We start from the raw sequence: 21,134 nt of genomic DNA on the forward strand, positions 1-21,134 counted from the left end.
TTCACATTTACCCCTGCTATCTCCCCTTCTCTTCTACATTGCTAACCCAAGCCAGACAGTTCATTACCCAGGTTCAGCTTTCCATGATGCCTTCCCGATTCTCTATTTGGAGTCACAATTTACTCTCTGTTTTCTCGGGACATACCTTTATAAAATAGACAAAATCCATGGACAGTCAACTAAAAATGCATTATAAAACTCTAAAAGGTCTCTGTTATTAAGAAATGGGTCCTGGTATTTCTGAGGTCCACTTGGGAGGACTTTCAGAGGAGGGCACACAGAACAGGTAGAGGAACAGGTAGAGAGCACACAGAACAGGGTGGAGAATGTTTCAGGCTCATAGGTGCTTGCACACGGCTACAAGATGGGATGGTGGGCTCCCAGAGACATCCATTAGGAGAAATCCTATAAGCTACTGAAGAGACTGAAGTACTTACTGGTGATTGTGTGTTCTCACATCTTTTGCAAAATGTGATTGATGGCCAAAATGCAAAATAAATAGCCTGTTGCAGCAATTTTAGGGAATGATAATGTTATGCACTAGAACTCAGAAATAATGGAGACTTTTTCTCTTCATTTTAATATTCAACTCCCACTAAGTGCCAAGCCTCCTTCTAAATGAGCTAGTAACCATCCTTTCTCAATAATTAAGGTAAACACGAATGAGAAAAACAAGTAAAGAATTCAGAAATAGTTTTCTTTCATTCATCAAAATCTAGAGTCTCTAAAATAAGAAGTCTAAACAAAGACTAGAACATAAATTGTCACATATATATACATGTGTGTGTGTGTGTGTGTGTGTGTGTGTGTGTGTGTGTATAAACTATGGTTTTAGTCTCTTCCTTTTTCTAATTTTTGGAACTTTTCTGAGCCTCTTTGAGAGCAAATGTAGTGCCTGTGACTTACTCAGATGACAAAACCTCCCATAGCGCCCTGGCTCACACACACAGCCACCGTACACCCTGTGGCAATGGCCATTGTTGGCGCAGTTACATTTCCTTTTGCAGTTCTTCCCAAAGAGTCCTTTAGGGCATCCTAGAGGTGGGAGGACAAACAAAGCAAATATTAACCCATATGCAAAACTTGCTAGAGCTGTTGTTACATGAATCAAGGAGCTCGCAAAAGGTTTCCAATCTGGAGGGACTGAGGCTAATGAGACCTTTTAAAAATCACAAATATGATGTTCTACCCTCTGCCTAAATTCCATAATGATTGGACACTCCTGTCAGGTTAAAACTCCAAACTTAACCAGACTATGAGCCCCTACTTAGACTGCCTCATGCAGCACTAATACTCTCCGATGGACTTTTGCTCCACCAGCTGACCCAGTTCCTCGAACGCACCTCACTCCTACCCACTTCAGAGTCTGGAGATGCTTTTCCCTCACACTTTCCCTGTCTCATGCCCCATATTTTGCAGGCTGCTACTGCAGTGCACCTTCTCTAGAAATTGCTGTGGCTCACACTGACTGCATTTTCCTCATGTTCAGATCCCAAGGCACACATTACCATATCATAATGTGTGGCACAGTGCCTTGCAAAGACTTCATATAATTTGAATGAATGAATACATATTATCCAGGGGGATGAATATTTGGGATGCCCGTAGGAGCCTTCCTGTAACTCTGAGAGTGAAGTAAACGTGGTTTCCATCTCCCCAGTTCCGTGATCTGTGGGACCCTAAGAAACTCCTCATGATTTCTGGCAATTCCTAAAGACATATCTTCACTGACTCTCTGTCTTCAGCTCTTGGGCCTGGAAAAGCAGTTTATTTTTTGGCTTTATCAACCTATGTAGAAAATGTGGCCTTTTCCCTGGTCTCTATGAAAAATCCACACACAGCCTCAATGACATTTTGTAAGTTTTCATTCATAATTTCTTTTCTTTCCCTCTTCTCTTTTTCACCTCTGATTTTCATCTCCTTTCCTCCTTTTAATTATGAAGAACAAATAAGTAAGTCTCAAGATTTTAAAGAGTTATCTTATGTGACCAGCACATGACAGTCCTACCATATTCACAGGTTTTCCCATGCACCCCTGGGGGGCACTGGCACTGCCCAGTTAGAGGATCGCAGGTGCCTCCATTCTGACAATCACAGACGCTTCCACATTCTTCCCCACTGGTCTCGGGGGAACAAGCTATGAAGGAAATGGAGAAGTTGAGCAATCACAGTATAACATACTCATTGTGATACAAATGGAAAAAACACACACAACCATCTTGTCTTCCTATTAGAATGGGTACCAAGTAATCAAAATCTCTGTAATTTGCAGACCTGAGAAGTATCTCTGGCATGCCTCCAGCTTAAGTGGCATAGTAATTCCTGGGGATTATTGATGCAGCTACTTAAAATGATGACTGAGGTACTGTTAAGAAAGTTTACATACAAAATTTACCCTGTTACTTAAACTCTAACCATCACATTTTCAAAGCTTAGATACCCTTGCTGTATAATTCCAAAAACTTGAACGAGAAACACACTGCACCTTTTATTTTAAAAAATGGAAAGAAAATGTAGGAAAAGAATGGCATGTCTTTTTCACCGGGAATAAATGCAACTAAGACTGTCTTGAAGGTCCCAAGGTAATTTGCATTCTTCGTCAAAGAATGATGAAGTCAAGCAAACAATGGTTTTGTTGTTTTGGGGGAAAGTGTTCAGTAGCCCAATAAAAATAATAAATTGAGAAAAATGTCTGTAGCTTTATTTTAATGCTAACTTGGATAAATACAGCTGTTTAGAAAATGTCAGTAACCATTTTAAATGACATTTTATCATAATAGACTACATATTACAAAACTACATTTATATCACCTCCTCTATTCACCCACCCACACCATCCCAGATGCTTATATGGAAACTTGGCTTCTTATGCACTTTTTTTTCTTTGCTTTCAAGCCCTAGGCTACTATGAAAAGGAAAGAGGAAAACAAAAGGAGTAAGAAAATCAGTCAACAAACATTGGTTTAGGTCTACATTGTTAATTTACATGTAGTAAGTCTTTGAATTCTTACAGAGACAATAGAAGGAGTGAGCAGAAAATATCCACCTGAAAAAGAAAGCTAAGGAAGTTTACATGACTTGCACAGTATCTAGATTACAGCAAGTCATCAATTCAACATCTGCAAACCATGCTATTATCTGTCACTACCCCACACAGTAGAATATGATACCACATAGTGCACAGATATGATAAGTAATTCATTAGCATCAAACAGAGCAATTGGCCTGGAGGAACAAATTTTAAAACAAACATACCCCAAACCACAGCTGGAAGATTTGGAAGGAGTCATGAATCCTCCCCTCCATATATAACCCATTCATTTGTCATATGAAAATAACCTTCCCTGTCAATTCGTTAGAGTGTCATAATAACAAATGAAATATTCAATATGAAATCTCTTCAAAAGAAATGGAGTCCTGAAAGGTGCTATTAAAATTAATGTGATAATTTTTAAATTGTTTCATTCTAATGACATGGAAAATTCCCAACACTTCAAAGCAGATATCTTAATCATAGACCAATAAACGAATTAGAATAAAAGATCTACTCAATGGGAAAACTAACTCTCCAGATCTCTTTAGAATGCTCTTTTTTAAAATTTCCCTTGCAGCATTTGAACAGCTGGGACTTTTAAAAATATGGATGATGAATGATTGATCACATCCGTTTATTGCAGTTTATAGGGATTTAAAAAAAAGTTCTCACTTCCCATTTTTGTTAAAGAATCAGTGAACATTTTCCCCCCCAATTTGGAATATTTCGTTTTCATCTTTGTAAAGAATTTTTAAAAAATGCAGAAAGAAATGCAAAAAAATATATAATCTTCTGCTTTCAGGGACAGACTCCTATACAAAAAGGACCATGTGAAAACTTAAAAGATCCTCAAAGTTTTCTAAAGTCAAAGAAGGGGGGCATCTTATCTTCATTTTATCAGCAAGTTCATTTTAAATATCTCTATATTAGTTTTATATTAGACATGCTATATTCCGATGTATTTGAGATAGATTTTTAGTTTTATTTCTCATGCTGCCATGCTAGAAATGAAGGGTTTGGAAGATACATATTTTCCAACAAAACTTACAATATAAAGAAAAATATTTATTTCATTTTATTCACACAATAACACTTATTGATCCTAGTTTTATAAGAGTTGCAGATCAATGTCAAGCTGCAGGTCAATATAACTGAGTACTTTAATATCAAATTTTTTTTATTTGTTCATTTATGAACTAGGTGCCTCCAGTTTTGAGAAACATGAGTAGGACCTTGACAATGAGCACTGAGTCTAGTCAAAGAAATGGAACAGGAGAATAGGTATCTCTAACAGAGAGAGAGAGAGAGAGAGAAAGAGAGAGGGAGAGGGAGAGAGAGAGAAAGAGAACTTTAAATTCTCTGAAATAAAAATAGTTGTGGTTAGAATGGGCCATCAAAAAGTCTTCATACAATAAGTGGAAATGGAGAAAAATGGCGGTTTAGCAAAAGGCACAAAAATGGTAAGTACAAAGCAATAAGTACAGAGTGGTTTAGTTTGTTGGAAATTATAAGCTGGGCAAAGGGTTGTGATTAGGATCAAAAGCAAAAAAATTGAGAAGGGCCTGATTTTAGAGGGTCACTAGTGAGTAGATCAGAAACATATGCTTTATGTATCAGGAAATGGGTCACTCTTATTCAAGTTTGTTTGTTTGTTTGTTTGTTTGTTTATTTATTTATTTACTTATTTTGGTAGCAGAAGAGACACAGGAGCAGAGGAATGCTTAAGGAAGGTCCTCAAGACCCTAACTAGTAATCTTGGTTAAGCCACTTCACATGTTGTGACTCAAGATCATATCTATCTCCTAATAGAAACAATATTTGTGCTTTTTCTTCCTGTATGCTGGGGATTCAAATGAAAAATCTGCTCATATCATCTTCTAAGCTAATCACAAAGCCTAAGAAAACCTTTCTCTTAAAAATGTTATAAGGTAAATTTAAAAAGAGAAAGAGAAAACAAAGATAGTTAATATATTTTGTTTTTATTACTTGGTAGTTTTAGTACCTACAAGTATACCTCCATTTAAAATATAAAGAATACATTTATTAGAGGTATCATTTTTAATCTTTTATATTTTTTATGAGAGACATACACTGAGTGGCCAGATTATTATGATCTCTGAACACATAATAATCTGGCCACTCAGTATATATATATTAGAGGCCCGGTGCATGAATTTGTGCATAGGTGGGGTCCAGCCAGCCTGGCCAGTGGGAGGGGACATGGGCAGTTGGCCAGCCTGCCTGCTGGTCGAACTCCTGGTCAAGGGGACAATTTGCATATTAGCCTTTTATTATATAGGATATACACTGAGTGGCCAGATTATTATGCGTTCAGAGATCATAATAATCTGGCCACTCAGTGTATAAAATATTTGAAAGTGCCATTGGCTGTACTAACATATTTTGAAAGGAAAAAGGAAAGAAAAAAACACATAAAAGGAAAGTAGCAGCAGTCAAGCAATCCCATTAATTGCACTTTGCAGCACAATTATTTATTTTATTTTTTTTGGCCTTTATTGGGAATAGCTTGCCTGGGCCTAATGACTTATTTAAATGGAGGGATTTTTAATAGGCCTAGAATATTAGGGTCCTTTATTAACTTTCATGCTCCATGGATAAATAAGAAACAGTACATTAGTTTTCCAGGGAACATAAAATCTCCCCTTTTAATCACATGTTCACTTTAAAATCTTAGTGTTTCACAGGCATTCTCTATGCACAACAAATACATTGGTTTCTCACCCATATCAATTGCTTACCTTGTTAAAACATTTTAGGGAGAACACAGGTATAGGAGAACTCATCACCAGCAGTCTCTAGCAACAGTAAAGGAGAAGAGAGCACCTTCTTACCAATCCTTTAGGGTATCACTCACTTTCATTACAAAGAATGCCACCCCAACCAGCTGGGCAGGAGCACCCACTCTTTCCCTCCTGGCACCGGCCTCCATTCATGCAGTCCTCACAGCTCAAACTGCAATCATGTCCAAAGGTGTGATCTAAACAGACTGGAATATGATACATTTTCAGTTAGTTCAAACTGTCTCCGTCACTGAAAATGGAGATGAAACACTTAATTTCACACACACATACACAAACACACACACACACACACACACACAAAATAATCCTTTGATCCTTGAAGATATTTCTTAAAGTCCCAGAAAAAGATAACGGCAAAGAAATATCTTTTAAAGTAGATATTATTTTATATTTTCCAGTGATACTATTGAAATATAGTCCCAGAAGAATATTTAGAATAAACTTTTTAAAAAGAAAGTTTAAAAAGTATGAAGAGAAATTAATTCAAATAAGTGAATATTCAAGAAAATTTAATTGTACTGGACAAAAAGCTGTTCCTAAAGTGTTTACTAAAATTTCTATTGGTAGTTCATCTCATGGTAAAATTCCTGAACATGCAATGAAACTAAAGCAGACATATTTTTGTGCAGAACATCAAAATAATCAATATTCTTGCCATTTGTTGCTTTTCCTCATCTTGGACTTCAGATAAATTGAATTGTAAAGTATGTGTTCTTGGTATCAACCTTCTTTCATTCAATGTAATATTTGTGAGACTCACCCATACTGCACTTAAACTAGTGTTTTCTTTTTTTTAAGTCTGTATCGTATTTTAGTGTATAAGTGTACCATGAAGTGTTTTTCCATTCTCTTTTTGAGGGAAATTACCTTAATATGAATAAAGATGGAGAGATTTGATTTCCGTTGTTTTAAGGATTGTTTCATTTCAAGTTTTGCCCCTGTTTCTAGTGGGGTCTCTCAGGCATCCCAGTTGAATGTCTGTTATGTTGAGCAAGCTCTCTCTCCTTTGGCAGATCCTGGGCTGCCTACTTTACCTCCCCATCGCTATCATACTGCTGGTAACTGAGCTCAGCTCCTTTCCCTCTTAGCAGTTGCCTTTTCAATTCCCTGGCTTCTCTACCTGCACAGCCTACACATTAGCAAATGGCTCAAGGAGAAAAGCAGAAGAGTTAGTCCATTTCACCTGTCTGGGTCTCTCTCCTCTCCAGATCTTGGCCATTCAAGTTCTAGTTGCCTTAGTAGCCCTGAACTCTTTCCATTCAGACTTTCAGTCATTGAAGTAGCAGAAGTTTAATGAAGAAACAGTAAAGCATTTCTACTTTTATGCAGATGCATTTACTAATATTATTATTGTGATTCACCAAAGCATGAAAATATTTCTGCCATTTTACTGAATGCATTCAGAAGCAATCATCAAGCTCTGTTAAACTACAGCACATAGAGGGAGAACAAAAAGAGCAGCTCTGTTTGACAAAGAAAAGAAAAGGAAGCAGCAGACTGGCTGCAAACTGTTACTTTTGAAAGAGGAAATGCTCATTTATTTTGATCAGAAGTGATTTGATGCTTGAGTTCTGTTGTGTGGATATATGCATCTAAGAAAAACTGCTCATGAATTTAAGATACTTTCTTGGTCCACTTGAATATATTAAACAGTTAGTTCTCATTGTTTTAAAAACTGGGAAGAATCTAGATTTCAAAGCAATTTAAAGTAAGTTTTTAACTATATAAAAGCGACTTCTAATGGAGTTTTAATAGTCAGAACTAAAAGATCCCAATCCTCCCCATTATGATAACTTAAAGATACTTTTCAGCTCCATTTCACTATATTGAACTTGAACAGCCCCCAACACCATGTACCCACACCTCTACACATACCTACATAGCAACCCTATTGTGAAACGGAAGGAAGATAAAAGATGATGGGTTTGCTCGGAAGCTCAGAAGTGATTTTGGCCCCACTTTTCTTGCTAACATCCCGTTAAAATGTTAAAATATTTGGTGGCCTTAAGTATGGATAATGAAATTGTTTATAAAATAATTTATGTGAATTCTCTAATAATAAAGAAAAGAGGTGACTAATGAGATAAATTCCTTTACTCACCAACTTTGGGCACTAGAGCTAGTTCTCCTCGAATATCTTTTCCCACTTTGTCCTCATCTTCTTCATCTTGGTAGGTGGGAGGCAAAGAGGGAGCAACATAATGAAGCAGTCTAGGCGGGCTCTTGAATAGAAGGCCTGCGAACCTCACAACTTCTAATTCCTCTTCTCCTTCCTCCAGCTCATCATCATCTAAAGCTAAGACCACAGAGGAAAATGGCTGGATTCAACATGCTGGTTAAAAGAAGGAAAAACCGAGCAAGGGTGGATGAGAGAAATGAGAGAGTTTGAACTAGACAGCCAAGGCAGGGGGCCACTGAAAGGGAGAACTCTTTGAGGCCATTTCAAAAAGTCTCTTGTAAATGAGGGTGAGAAGCAGCTATCACAAAGCTGAAACTGCAGCAGAGAGAACAAAAGGAAAAGATCTCAGTCTGTGAGGAAAGGGGAGGACAGGTTGAGTGAAGGAAGAATATATGGTCTCCATTGTTCCTGAAGAAGAAAATGGGGGTGGAAGTAGTTTAGAAGAGACACATGAGATTCTTCACAGTGACTTACAGATGCAAGTTTTTCCATCACTTCCAATTCTGTAGCCTTCCTCACAAGTACAGTGGTATGTTCCCACAGAGTTAATACATACTTGGTCACAGACTCTGCTGGTATCCAGACACTCGTCCACATCTAGGAACATTTAAACAATGTCTGCTTTTAGGCACTGAGAGATAAAATAGACATGGCAAAGTCATGGGCATATTTGTATTCCTGTTGTCACCTTGATGTACTGTCCTATAGAAAACTTAGCCTTGGATACTTTCTCAAGTATAGCCTGCCCATTTTTTTTCTTTCATTCAAGTTTACTGTAGTTCATCTACATAGACAAGGTCTTTTTGAGACCTTGTTCATGAGGTTTTGATGAGGAATTTAAAACAAAATAAATTCAATGGCCTCAGGCTATACACCATTTTGTATAATTTTCATTCATTCTTGAAATATTCAGTATCTATAATGAAGCATTTCTTCCATGCATAATTCTGTACAAGGTTTATGGAGAATTTCAGAGATGGAAGAACGCTAAGCTTTAATTTCATGTGACTGTCCATATTTGAGCCTAGACTCTGGTCAATGTGTTCACAATAGTAAAAGTTTACTGATGAAGCTGGGTTTCTAAGCTTTGCCTCAGATTATGATACCTTTTCAATTTGGATGCATGTACCCAAGTATGTATATTCACACCATACAATCATCTTTTGGCTGACTTTGCTTAAGAGCAGATGGTTGATGAAATTCAAATTTCTTGGCTCCTGTTAATTGGATTAAATGTGGTAAATGGTAATATATTGTACTGTGTTTAGGATATATAGATATCATATCTGTGTTTTCTTTGCTGTTACCTACATTGCAAGGCTGAGGAGCTTGGCATCTATATGAAAAAAACACACCTATCAACCTCAACATAATTCAGGAATTTGTTTCTTTAAGCAAAGGAACACTTTTTTTCTGAGGCATAATATTCTTATACACATTGACTTATTAAAAAAGATCATCTTATGTTTGCTTTGACTTAAAGAAAAACGTGGTTGGAAATAATGGTAATGATCATAAAATGAAAATTTAAAGATTCCATGTTTTAAAAATAAACTTAAAAAAAGTAAATGGTAGCAATGGCTCAAAAAAAGTGTAAAAAAGTGAATTAACTCTACTCACTAAATTCATACTCTCCTGTGAAAACAAATACATAATCTAGAAATTATCTGAAAGGTAAGTGAACCAATTTTAACAAGGAACTTAGAAAATTATAAAACTGCATCTTAAAACTTGCATTAGTTAAATTAATATCATATATAAAAGATTCTGATACAGATTTGGACCATGGCAATGAATTGGCAATCCTCATTACTATTCTCTAATTAAGATGATTTTCAGCCACCAACTTTCTAATTCCAGGCAAGATTGTCATGAGTATGGCCGTGTGCTATGACCTGCCAGAACCTTTCACTTGCCAATATAGATTAAGTTAGGTAAAGGAATTATGGGCCAATAAGTTATTATAATAATAATAGCTGCCTTTAGATGAGTGACTTCTCTTTCTCAATCACTGTATTAGGCACTTCACATTTATTACTTTCTTTAATTTACAAACTAATCCTATTATTGTCTTCACTTTACTGGTGAGGATCTGCAGCTCAGAGCAGTTCATTGCCCAAGCTCATAGGATAGTAAATGGTAGAACTAGGTAGACATCCTGGCAAGGACTTCCCTTTCCCACCCAAACCCCCTTCCTCACATGTTCCTCCTTCACTGATTGCCTCATCGCACCAGTGATTTCATATTAGAGCTCAGAAACTTACCATCACACCCACAACCATCAGAACTGATCTGAAAGCCTTCCTTACAACTGCATTCATAGCCTCCCAAATAGTTGATGCAGAGCTGGGCACAGCAGGCTTCTCCATTCTCACATTCATCAAGGTCTGAAGGGGAATAGGACATTTCTGTTGTTTCAGAGACAAGAATTTCACTGGCCTATAGAATTAAATTAAAGCCTCACTTATAAATTAAGATTGTTTTACTACTCAATTTCTATTTCTCAGGCTACATTGTACAGCCATCAAAGCAACTATAACACAAAAAGAATGAGGCTCACATTCGCATTTATGTTTCTTGCATGTTTCTCCTATGCCTGTCATTTATTTTTATAAGTATGTAAATAATCTCCAAATGCATTTATAAGCACAGGAAAAGAGATTTCTGCTATTTTCCCACTTTAAACAGCAATTTGACTAAATAAACAGAGAACTTGAAGAAGAACAACAACATCAAAACAGCTTGAGAGGAAGAGTCAAGAATTCCACTTAGTGAACATTTGAGCAAAGAGGAGGCAGTCTTACACTTGTTCTAGACCTTCAGATGACAGAACTTTGCAAGCAAATGGGATTCACAAAACTGGGAAGAGAAGTGGCAGCTGCAATTTGGAGAGAGGGCAGACAATCTTTTTAAATATTGTGTTCTGAATTATAGAATATTTCAGAGGATTTGCTTGAACTTTGCGATGATGCTTTGGCTAGGATGAGTGGGGTCAGGGTTTTTCATTTTACTGTTGGTGACATTACCCTGGCATGTCCTATCAGATAAACAGCTTTCTAAGTGATGCTCTTTAAGTGTCCTTCAGCATTATCATCCCAGAATTCTACAATCCTGAATATTTCATCCACATACATAACTGCCCTGAGGAAAATAAAAACACATCAGAATTAAGTCAAATTGAAACCCTTTAGCCAAAGAGTAATCCATTTGGCTTGAGTTTTGAGGTGATCATTCCTAACATAATTGTCCAAGGAGTAGCAACAGACTCTTCACCCACTGTTTCCCTTAGGATAGACGCCTGGGAATTGGGTGTTCTGGGTTTTTGGCTATAGGCTCTTGGTTCAATTCAACCTTGTGTTTGTTGAGCTGGTATGTTGGGTGGCCTGTCAGTGCTGAGTTTACAAAGTCCCATTGCTCCCTAACTACATGAGCAGCCACAGATATAAAAGGTCAATATCTCAATTAACCTTGGAAAGGGTACCAGTGTAAGGAAATGTAGACAAGAGGAAAGGGAGGAAAGAAAATGCAGTCAATTATCTAAGGTGAGGGATCACCATAAAACTTCTAAAGGAAGGTCATTTGGACACAAAACATTCTTTCTCCTGTAAAATGTCAGAAGCAGTGCTACTCACAAAATTCTAAGTGATATTTTTCCCTCTCTTTTATTAAACCATCCTTTGTCCTTTCGATTAAATAGCATGAATATAGAGGGCAAAATTGCTTTTAATAATTCAGTTTTATTTAATTTAAAACATCCTTAATTGTTTTAAAAAATATTTTAAAATTTTCTCAAATACTAACAGAGCCTCCAAACACATATGTCTCAGGAATCCTTGTTCTCAGGTGCTAGGAGCACAACTTTATCACAACTGGAAAATGAGTTCCACAGTCTATCATTTTATATTCCATTTGGATTCTTCTTCTATCATCATTCCTCTGGGGTGATTTCTAGCTTGTCTCATGTAAACCATCCTAGTCTGAAACTCACCTGAAACCCCGCCCTTCTTACATCAGAAGCCTTTCTTAAAATGTTGTGTTCCTTCAACACTTATAGCACCTGTTTCCTAAATTCCTTGACTTATTTTCAAATTTTATTTGGTAAGATCTTTGCTTGCTAATTTTTCCCTTTTTATTTCTCTCCTCTCTGATAATCATGTTTTTCTTACATTGGTCAGTATTGCCAATTGCAGAGAAATTCACCTATTTATAAAAATTTAGCTCTCATCAAAAATAGAGCTTCAACTGAAGCCAGGCAAAACAATTACAAATTTCAGTTTTGACTTCAGAAAAGAGTGAAAATTAAACCTTGGAAAAATGACCTTTTGTATGTGACCCCCATACATAGCTGTTGAACAAACTCAAAAGGTTAGAAAAAATTTTGTTTCTAATATCTAATGATTGTTAAATGTAGAGAGCTTACTGTGATCAGACACTTGGATTTTCTATTGCTGTCTTTCAAATTGTGTTAATGCATCTCTAGGTTTTAGCCCTAATACATTTTTGGAGTTGGGAAAGACAGGTTGACAATTTGCAGACTGGACAACTTATTTTCCCATTTATTTGTACATTCTCAGATATAAAAAATGTCGATCCTAAAATAAGCTAAAAAGAAAATTCTTTAATTTCCTCCAAATATGAATATTTTTACAAATCAACCATAGCCTTAATCTATTCTCAGGTAAATAAGCAAAATTTGTATGTGTACCCTCTAAACAATTCATTGCCTTACTATAGTGAATATTTGGTCTTTAGGAATGAGTGTTATTTATTGTTGGGAAATGAAATAAACTTAAGCCACAAACAATATAATGTCATGCTGAAATCTCATAAATATGCAATTTTCTATATTTTGACCCTGGCAGATGCTATTTTTTTCTAGTTATAAATAAGAATTTTACTGAATTGTACTTTTCAAAGAATAAGGAAAGACATGAAATTGTAAGTCACAAACAAAAGGTTTAGTGAAAAGACAAGTAGAGAGCAAGGAAGAGAAGGAGAAAGAAAAAAGGAACACCTTATTTTTTCCAGATATATTAGCAAGGTAGAAAAATATAAGCAAGTTTTTCATTACATAAGAAGAAGAAATGAAATCAATGGGTTTTATTAAGGTAGCAGCTGTAGACTCAAAAAAATTCAGGAGGCAATGTTGGATCAAGATATACAAGTAATGACATTGTTTTGGTTAAATAATTTATGAAACCAGAAAACTTCAAAATCCCTTGAAACGCATACTGTCACATAAGAAAAGAAATCCCAGATACTTACACCTTTGAAATTCATCTCTTTTATGATACTCTAGTTTGTCTCTAACCATACTGAGTAGCATAAAATGGTCAAATATTTTTTTAGCACGCATAACTTTTAAGAAAGGTAATATAAAGCAACACACAAAAAAAGAAGCAAATATGATACTTAATTCCAGAATAATGGCCAATTGCTTTAGAGGGGCTTGTAGGTGCTCTCAGACACAGAGCACATAATGATATAGTTTGATGCTCACTCTCCCTGTTTTTAGTAGGTATTCCCTTTTCTCAGAAGCTCTAGATTCCGCATTCATTATGAAGCAAGGTTGCACTAAAATTTATTTTTCTCATTGTCTCTAATGATATTAGTTCTAATAATATGTTGGAAAGGTTATTTATTAAAAATGCATTTGAGCTGGGATTTCCAAAGAATTTTAAAGTTTTCTTTTGAAACACAGGTGCCTGTCATACCAAAGTTGAACATGCATCCAAGCCATCACCAAGTTGAAAAGGAAATGCAGTCCGGCCAGCATCACTCAGTGGTTGAGCATCCACCTATGAACCAGGAGGTCACGGTTCAATTCTAATTCCTAATCAGGACACATGTCCAGGTTGTGGGCTCAATCCCTAGTGTGGGACTTGCACAAGGCAGCCAATCAAAGATCCTCTGACATCATTGATGTTTCTATCTCTCTTCTCCCCCTCTCCCTTACTCTCTGAAATTAATAAAAATATATTTTAAAAAAAGAAAAGGAAATACATATGATTGAGCTTCTGCATGGGGTAGAAAGAAGTAGGGTACGTGGTAGCATTTGTTGAGTTACAAATTGCATTTAGTGGTTAGATAGGTCTTGGAATATTTTCCTGAAATAAAACTAAGTCCATATATTTTGTTAAATGTTTTAAAGCTCCTTTCACTTTAAAGTAAATATCCAAAGATAATGATGTCTTCTGCCAAGTAATATTTCTTTTACATTTATCTAGTAGCCAGAGACTGTTTGATTTATTTCTCCATGCAGTTTGAGAGATGTAGCTCAGATTACAGCAATAAGTATTAGAGAGGAAAGGACTAAATGAATCCAGGACAGTTCTAAAGGAAGATGACATTTACCATACATTACCTATGCATGTTTTTTCATCTGAATCAAGCCGGTGTCCATGGTTACAGGAACAATGGGGCCCACCAAGTGCATGTTCACAGTGATGTGAACAACCACCATTGTTCTCTTCACAGCTATTGACAATTTCCAATTCAATCCCTTTCCAAACAAGCAGAAGAGGGTTATTAGCATAACAGCAGAGAAACCTGAATATATGTCAACAAGAGAAATACTCTCTTGGGAGGACAACACACATTATTGGAAATTTATCAATTCTCTACACATATAAAAGTAAAAGTCTGAGGGGCTATTCAGGGTTGCAAGTGTCTATATAATATCAAAACACTAATAAACCTATAAGTAATATTAAATTGACAAAGTGGTGTAGAAAGGGAAATAGTCCACCACTGGTTACTAAACACTTAACTTAAATGACATTTACCTTTGGGGATTCTCAGTATTTTCAGGACATAAAAAAAAAAGTGTATTGAATTAGTAATCAGAAAGCACAGAGGTTGTCTGCCAGCTGACATTTCTTCTGTTCTCAAGCTAATGGTATGTTATTATCTGTCTTTTATAGAGGCTAGGAGTACTTGAAAATACTGTTAAAAATAGCCTTGAAACAGAAGTATGAACACAAAACCAATGAATTAGCTGATCATATTTAAATAATAACATGCTAATGTGCTAATTAGCATTGAAGTATAGGAAAGTCACTTATTATACAAACATACTATTACTCTGAAAACCAATTTGCTGATCCCAGTACATGTTAATTTGGGGCATTTTGGGTGACATCAGCTTCACCATATGGATGCCAATTGTACTGAGCACACAGGTATTATAATCAATCATTTTCTAAGTGAGGAAATGAGAAATTTAAAAATGCTTTGAATCACTGTTAAAAGTATGGAACGTAGGTACTCTGCTATTTTTATCATTGTCCTCTATTGTTCTTCATTTGTGTTGCTTAGACAGAAATTCTTATTAATGAGAATGTCTACATTGATTCATTTCCTTCCATTATTAATACCTTAATCTTCTAAAAGAAGTAAGATGAGAGAGAACGGCAAGGGTACTTGGGATTGTGGTGCTCCTTGAAAGTCTGTATCACCATTGAAACTCCTAGGTATGTGCTATAGTTCCTGTACAGTTACAGTATAGAAATGATCCTCCCTCATCCCCGGCCTCCAGGCTCTGCGAGGCAGCTGCCTATGTGTCCCAGAGCACCTCTCTTCATGACGTCCCTATCCTCTATTACCAAGCTGATAACAGATGTTCAAAAATAGGTTTTGAACAATTGAAAAAACATAAAAGAATTATGGTAATCAACTTATTGCTGAAAATAAGAAGCCCTTTGGGTTTAGAAACATCTATTTTAGGTCTGAGAAAAATTAGAAAGCTAAAGGAAAGATTGAAATAATAAAAGGAACTGATTTTTCATGATACATTAACAGATACTCTTTAGGAAGACATCTTTCAAATGTTGGCTCCTATTCTTGTTATTTTTCTGTGATCAATGCAGCTCTAAGACTTCTGGTAATAATTTACTTTAAATATAAATAATATTATTATAACACCATTAAAATATAAATGTATAGGAGACTAAAACAAGGGTATATGCAGATCTATAACTATCCAGTAGAAGTAAGATAAGATTTTGTGTCCTTAATACAGATGATGATGTTTAACCATAGTACTTAAAAAATTTCACTTTAAAATACTTTTTAAAAGGACACTTGTAGTTTCTCATAGGTAAAAAATAATTTTTATTTACTCTTTCTCTTTATATTTCTTTAAGTGCATTAAATTTAAGTTAAACTACATATTGCTTGGAAATTTGGGGGAAGCCTTATTTAACCAATTTCTAATCATAAAACAGTGATAGTTCATGCACAGTGCACCATGGGGTTCTGATGTTCTGAGAGCCTCTGAGAAGAGATTATATAAACATAAAATATTATTTTCCTAGGAAAGTGTTAAAACAATATTTTCCTAAGATATACTTGTTATATAAAGGCCACATAATTCATTGTTAAACATTACCATGCTCTCAAAACATTTACTCCACCTACAGATTTTGAAACAACCCAAAATACTAGTTTTTATCAAGAAAGTCCTATATGTCAGTTAGTAAATATTGAGGTTTGGTGAGAGCTGCACAAAGAATTTGGCTAGCCAAATATTCACATAAGAGAAGTAAATGTAAAACCGCACTTCAACCAAATGTATTCAACTCTAGGGTAAACTGCTTTCCCAAGTAAATTCTATAGAAAGTCTTTAACTCATAACTCATTAATACTGGCCCCTCTTTCATGATAACTGAGAATGCACCAGGCATATTACAAGAGATTTTATTTCACTAGAGGCCCAATGCACGAATTCATGCACAGGTGGGGTCCCGCTGGCTTGGCCCCAATCGCCGGATTGAGGCTGGGCCTGTTGGGAGGAGGAGATGGTGGGAGGTTGGCCAGTGGGCCTGCCCCGATCGGTCTGATCAGGGCTGGGCTGGCTGGGGAGAGGGGCCGTGGGTGATTGGCCGGTGGGACTCACCCCCAATTGGGGTGGGAGGGCTGATTCAGGCCATGACTGGCTGTGCAGAGGGGCTGTGGGCTGGCCAGCCCCACCCCTGATTGGTGTGGGGGGATCGATCAGGGGCAGAACTGGCTGGGGGGAGAGGCCGGAGGCCGATTGGGGTGGTGGGGGCTGATTGGGGGTGGGACCAGCTGTGGGGAGGAGCTGTGGACAGTGGGCCAGCCGGCCCTGCCCCCAAATGGGGTTGGGGGCAATCGGGGGCCAGCAGCCTGGGGGAGGGGCCATGGGTGGTTGGCTGGGTGGCCTTGCCCCTGATTGAAATGGGGGGTTGATTGAGGGCAGAGCTGGCTGGGGGAGGGGCTGAAGGCAAATCAGTGTGGTGGGGGCCCACCGGGGGTGGGGCCGGCCAGGGGGAGGCCTCAGGCAGTTGGCTGGCGGGCCCCACCCCCTGATTGGGCTGGTTCACTGGCCATGGTGGGCGTCATAGCAACCGGTCATTCTGGTCGTTATGGCATTCAGGTCGCTGGCTTTTTATATATATAGATATTTGTAAAAATGTTCCTGGCCACATTAAAAAGCCAAAATATTAATAAGAAGGAAAAACCCATCCACATTTCTCTGCCTCAGGGCATTAAGCAAAAGGCTCACTTCAGAAGAAGTTGTATTCTAATTAGTAGTAAATTCTTCTCTACCATTTTATTTAGTTTGTTCTTTAGAAGACACATCACCATAGCTAAATTGCACTGTCTTTAAGCAGTAGAAATATAGTAACAGACCTTAAGACTTCATTGACGACCCAGGTATTAAAGGAACAGAATTTTATGCAGTGGAGGAAAATGAAGAATTTAGTGACTCTAAGTATATCTGTTCATGAGAGAGCTTAGATAAAAACATGAAATTACTTATTCTATTTTTACTCTTCTCAATTAAAACTGATAGAGAGATATATGTATAAAAATATATGATGAAGTTAAAAGGATAGTATATTTGAAGCCTAAAGACCCCAGTTAAAGTCCCAGTTCTCACTAATTTTGTATCATTAGCTTTTTGGTTTCAACATTAAATAGATAGTTCACTAAGATGTGGAGAAATGGAAAGAGCATCTTTGGAACTGAGATTAGAAATCAGCGGTTTGTTTGGGGTCAAGTTTGCAATGTTTTTAGTTAAGTAAATAGAGATATTGAGTACATAGTTTGGTATATTCACATGTAGTTAAAGAAAAAAGTGGAAATATAAATTTAACATTGAAAGAGTGGCCAAAGATGGAGAGAAAACCCTGAAAAGTCTGAACACATGGAAGAGAAGAAAGTATTTCAGTAAGTATGGGGGTTAGTCAACTGTGTTGAAAGCTGCTGAGAGGTCAGATAGCATAAAAGCAGAGGGGTTAATAGGCAGTCTGGTAACACAGAGGTCATGGTTTACCATACTGAGGTAGAGGTGATAATATGATTAATCTGAGATGCTGAGACAATATAAGATGAGGAGGAGACATTGACAACATTATAAAAAATTTGCTGTGAAGGTGATCAGATGAAGGCTCTGGTGGCATGTAGGCTTGTCAGAGTACTTCCAGGATAGGAGCTATTGGAGCATGTTCACAAGCTGCTGAGAATGATCCACTAGACAACTGCACCAGCAAGGATCTTCAGATAATTAGAGGGAATGGAATCCAAAGTACAATGGAGAAGACAGGTCCACTTCCTTCATAGCAATAGGAGTCAAGCCTCCTCCATATAATTCTATGAGCTATTTCAAATCAGTTGCTAGCTTGAATCACGGTTGGTGACCATTTTATTGATAACATCAGAGACAAGGTAAGAATAAAGGCAAAAGGGGGGTGATAAAAAGATTTAGAAGAGAAAGGAAATATTCAACATTGGTTTTGATGGTGAGGAAAGTGAACATGTTCCATAACATAGTTTTGTCCAGCCATGTTGCTGACACATTTGAGATTTATGAATTTCAAATAAAGCCAGTTAACATGGTTGTGTTTTAAACCTAGCAAAACCCTCCTGCTAAGGTATAGGTGTGAAGTGGAGAAGGAAGGGAAGAAGTCACTGAGAAAAAGGTAGAGGGTGAAGATGAGAAAGAATAAGAAATTGTTGATATACCATGATCACATGAGAGGCAGAGATAAGGAAAGCATACAAAGAAACAAGAAAGCATACTATTCTGTCATTTGAAGAAGAAGAGAGGAAGAAAAGGGTGCGTGAGGATGGGAAATATTGAAGCAGAGAACATGAAATATGAAGAAATCTGTATCAGATGGTTTTAAAGGTAGTTAAGTAGAAAGTGTGTTCCTCCATAGATTAATCAGCAGACCAGTGGGGAAGACATGAGAGAAGGAAATAGCTGCAAGAGCTATTAACAGCAGCTAATAACTCAGCTCATTATCATTTTAATATATTTGTAGTAAGGGATACATTACATTATATGACTGAGCCTAGGTGAGAAAGAAGCAAAAGTTAGATGACATGGATCATAGGAGCAGAGGATGAGTCAGTGAAAGAGAATGCAAAAGTGGAAGGAGATGCTTAAAGAGGCATGAGAGAAAGGAATAAAAAATGGGGAGAGCAGAAAAGGGCTGACAGGCAAGGTACTCTTTACAGATCCAGTGTGTCTGATATTTTGCTACAATCTAGAGCTGCTCCTTGTACTGCTGGTTCCTTCCCTCATACTAGTTCCTTTTCCTTGAGCATTACATTGGAGTTATTAGAGTTCGATAAATACTGCATGGCAGAAGGGATGAAGGAAGGCAGACTCTTCACAGGAAGAGCCATGGGTCTAAGGGAGCTCCATGTCAGAGGACTTGAGACTTAGCCCTTGCTGGCTACACTGGGTTTCACTATGCTGACTATTTTCTTTTCTTTTTTTTTTAAATGTATCTTTATTGTTGAAAGTATTATAGATGCCCCTTTTTCCCCCATTGACCCCTTCTACCCAAACCTGCCCCTGCGTCAGGCCTTCACCACACTATTGACAGTGTCCAAGGGTTATGCATATCCTATATAATAAAAGGGTAATATGCACATTGACCCTAATGGCGGAACAACTGGTTGCTATGATACACACTGACCACCAGGGGGAAGACACTCAATGCAGTGCACTCCCACAGGGTGAGCTCCACTTAGCCACAAGCTGGGCTGATGCCTGCAAGTGCAACAGCAGTGGCGGGAGCCTCTCCCACCTCCTCAGCAGAGCTAAAGATGTCCGACTGCACTAAGCCATCAGTTGGACATCCCCGAGGGCTCCTGGGCTGCCAGAGAGATGTCTGACTGCCAGCTTAGGCCCAATCCCCCAGGGAGTGGGCCTAAGCCGGCAGGTGGACATCTTCTGAGGGGTCCCAGACTCGAGAGGGTGCAGGCCAGGTTGAGGGACACCCTCCCCCCCCCCCCCCAAGTGCACGAATTTTCATGCACCGGGCCTTTAGTATGTATATAAGTTCATTGATTGGTCACTTCCCACCCACCTTATGCCTTCCCTTTGCCATTCAACAGTATGTTCCATATTTCTATGTCTCTGGATCTATTTTGTTCATCTGTTTATTTTGTTGTTTAGATTCCACATATTTTCTATTGACTCTGGGCCTGTTTCTTTAAAATAAATAAAGGATTTGAACTTCTAAGCTCTCATCCCTACCGCATCCCAGTGGCAAACATTCTCAGGAGCTTTGCATTGGCAAGATATTCAGTGCTGTTCTTTCATTACTCTTGTTTAATACTTGTCAAATGTCACACATTCCCAGGGCTGTGATTGCTGCCACTTACTGTAACACCGTTTTCCATCAGCTCCCAGCTCAGAGCCAGGGTGACAGGCACAAGTGAAAGATCCCACTGAGTTCACACAGCGATGGCCGCAGTGAGCAAGCCCTTCTGCACACTCATTTATGTCTGCAGAGAGAGACACACACAGTGGCTGTCTTTGGAGGTTGAATTCTGATTTATGTGTAAACTATAAAAATGAACTAAAGCATTCCTTCCCCCTCCACCCCTGTGTCCAGTGTAACAGTGAAATATCCCAACGGCTCCATATTTACAAATAAACTAACTGCTAATGACATTAATTCTAGTGTCAGCTTATACTCTCAAACACTTACTTCTATTATAACCTACTAGTATTTATTAATTGGTAGGAAGAGAAAAGAACACAAGTAAAAAATATAGACATTATCTATCCCCTGATAATATAGGTAGCAGTCATTACAATTTGTCTTTGGAATAT

General features: G+C 37.5%; 1 protein-coding gene across 1 annotated transcript in view; it reads right to left on the reverse strand.

The window, feature by feature from the left end:
• Nucleotides 1–21,134, reverse strand: part of LOC308241306 (uncharacterized protein) — a gene marked incomplete at both ends in the record, with an annotated part of 219,349 nt that overhangs the window by 86,365 nt on the left and 111,850 nt on the right. Inside the window, 7 exons of the mRNA XM_080654708.1 lie at nucleotides 907–1,086; nucleotides 5,910–6,041; nucleotides 7,958–8,152; nucleotides 8,510–8,632; nucleotides 10,300–10,422; nucleotides 14,400–14,537; nucleotides 20,681–20,803. Of these exons, the coding sequence (XP_080510834.1) occupies nucleotides 907–1,086; nucleotides 5,910–6,041; nucleotides 7,958–8,152; nucleotides 8,510–8,632; nucleotides 10,300–10,422; nucleotides 14,400–14,537; nucleotides 20,681–20,803 (1,014 nt within the window). The remainder of the gene's footprint in view (nucleotides 1–906; nucleotides 1,087–5,909; nucleotides 6,042–7,957; nucleotides 8,153–8,509; nucleotides 8,633–10,299; nucleotides 10,423–14,399; nucleotides 14,538–20,680; nucleotides 20,804–21,134) is intronic.

This window comes from Plecotus auritus (genome assembly GCF_963455305.1).
Source record: "Plecotus auritus genome assembly, chromosome: 2".
Lineage (NCBI taxonomy): Eukaryota > Metazoa > Chordata > Mammalia > Chiroptera > Vespertilionidae > Plecotus > Plecotus auritus.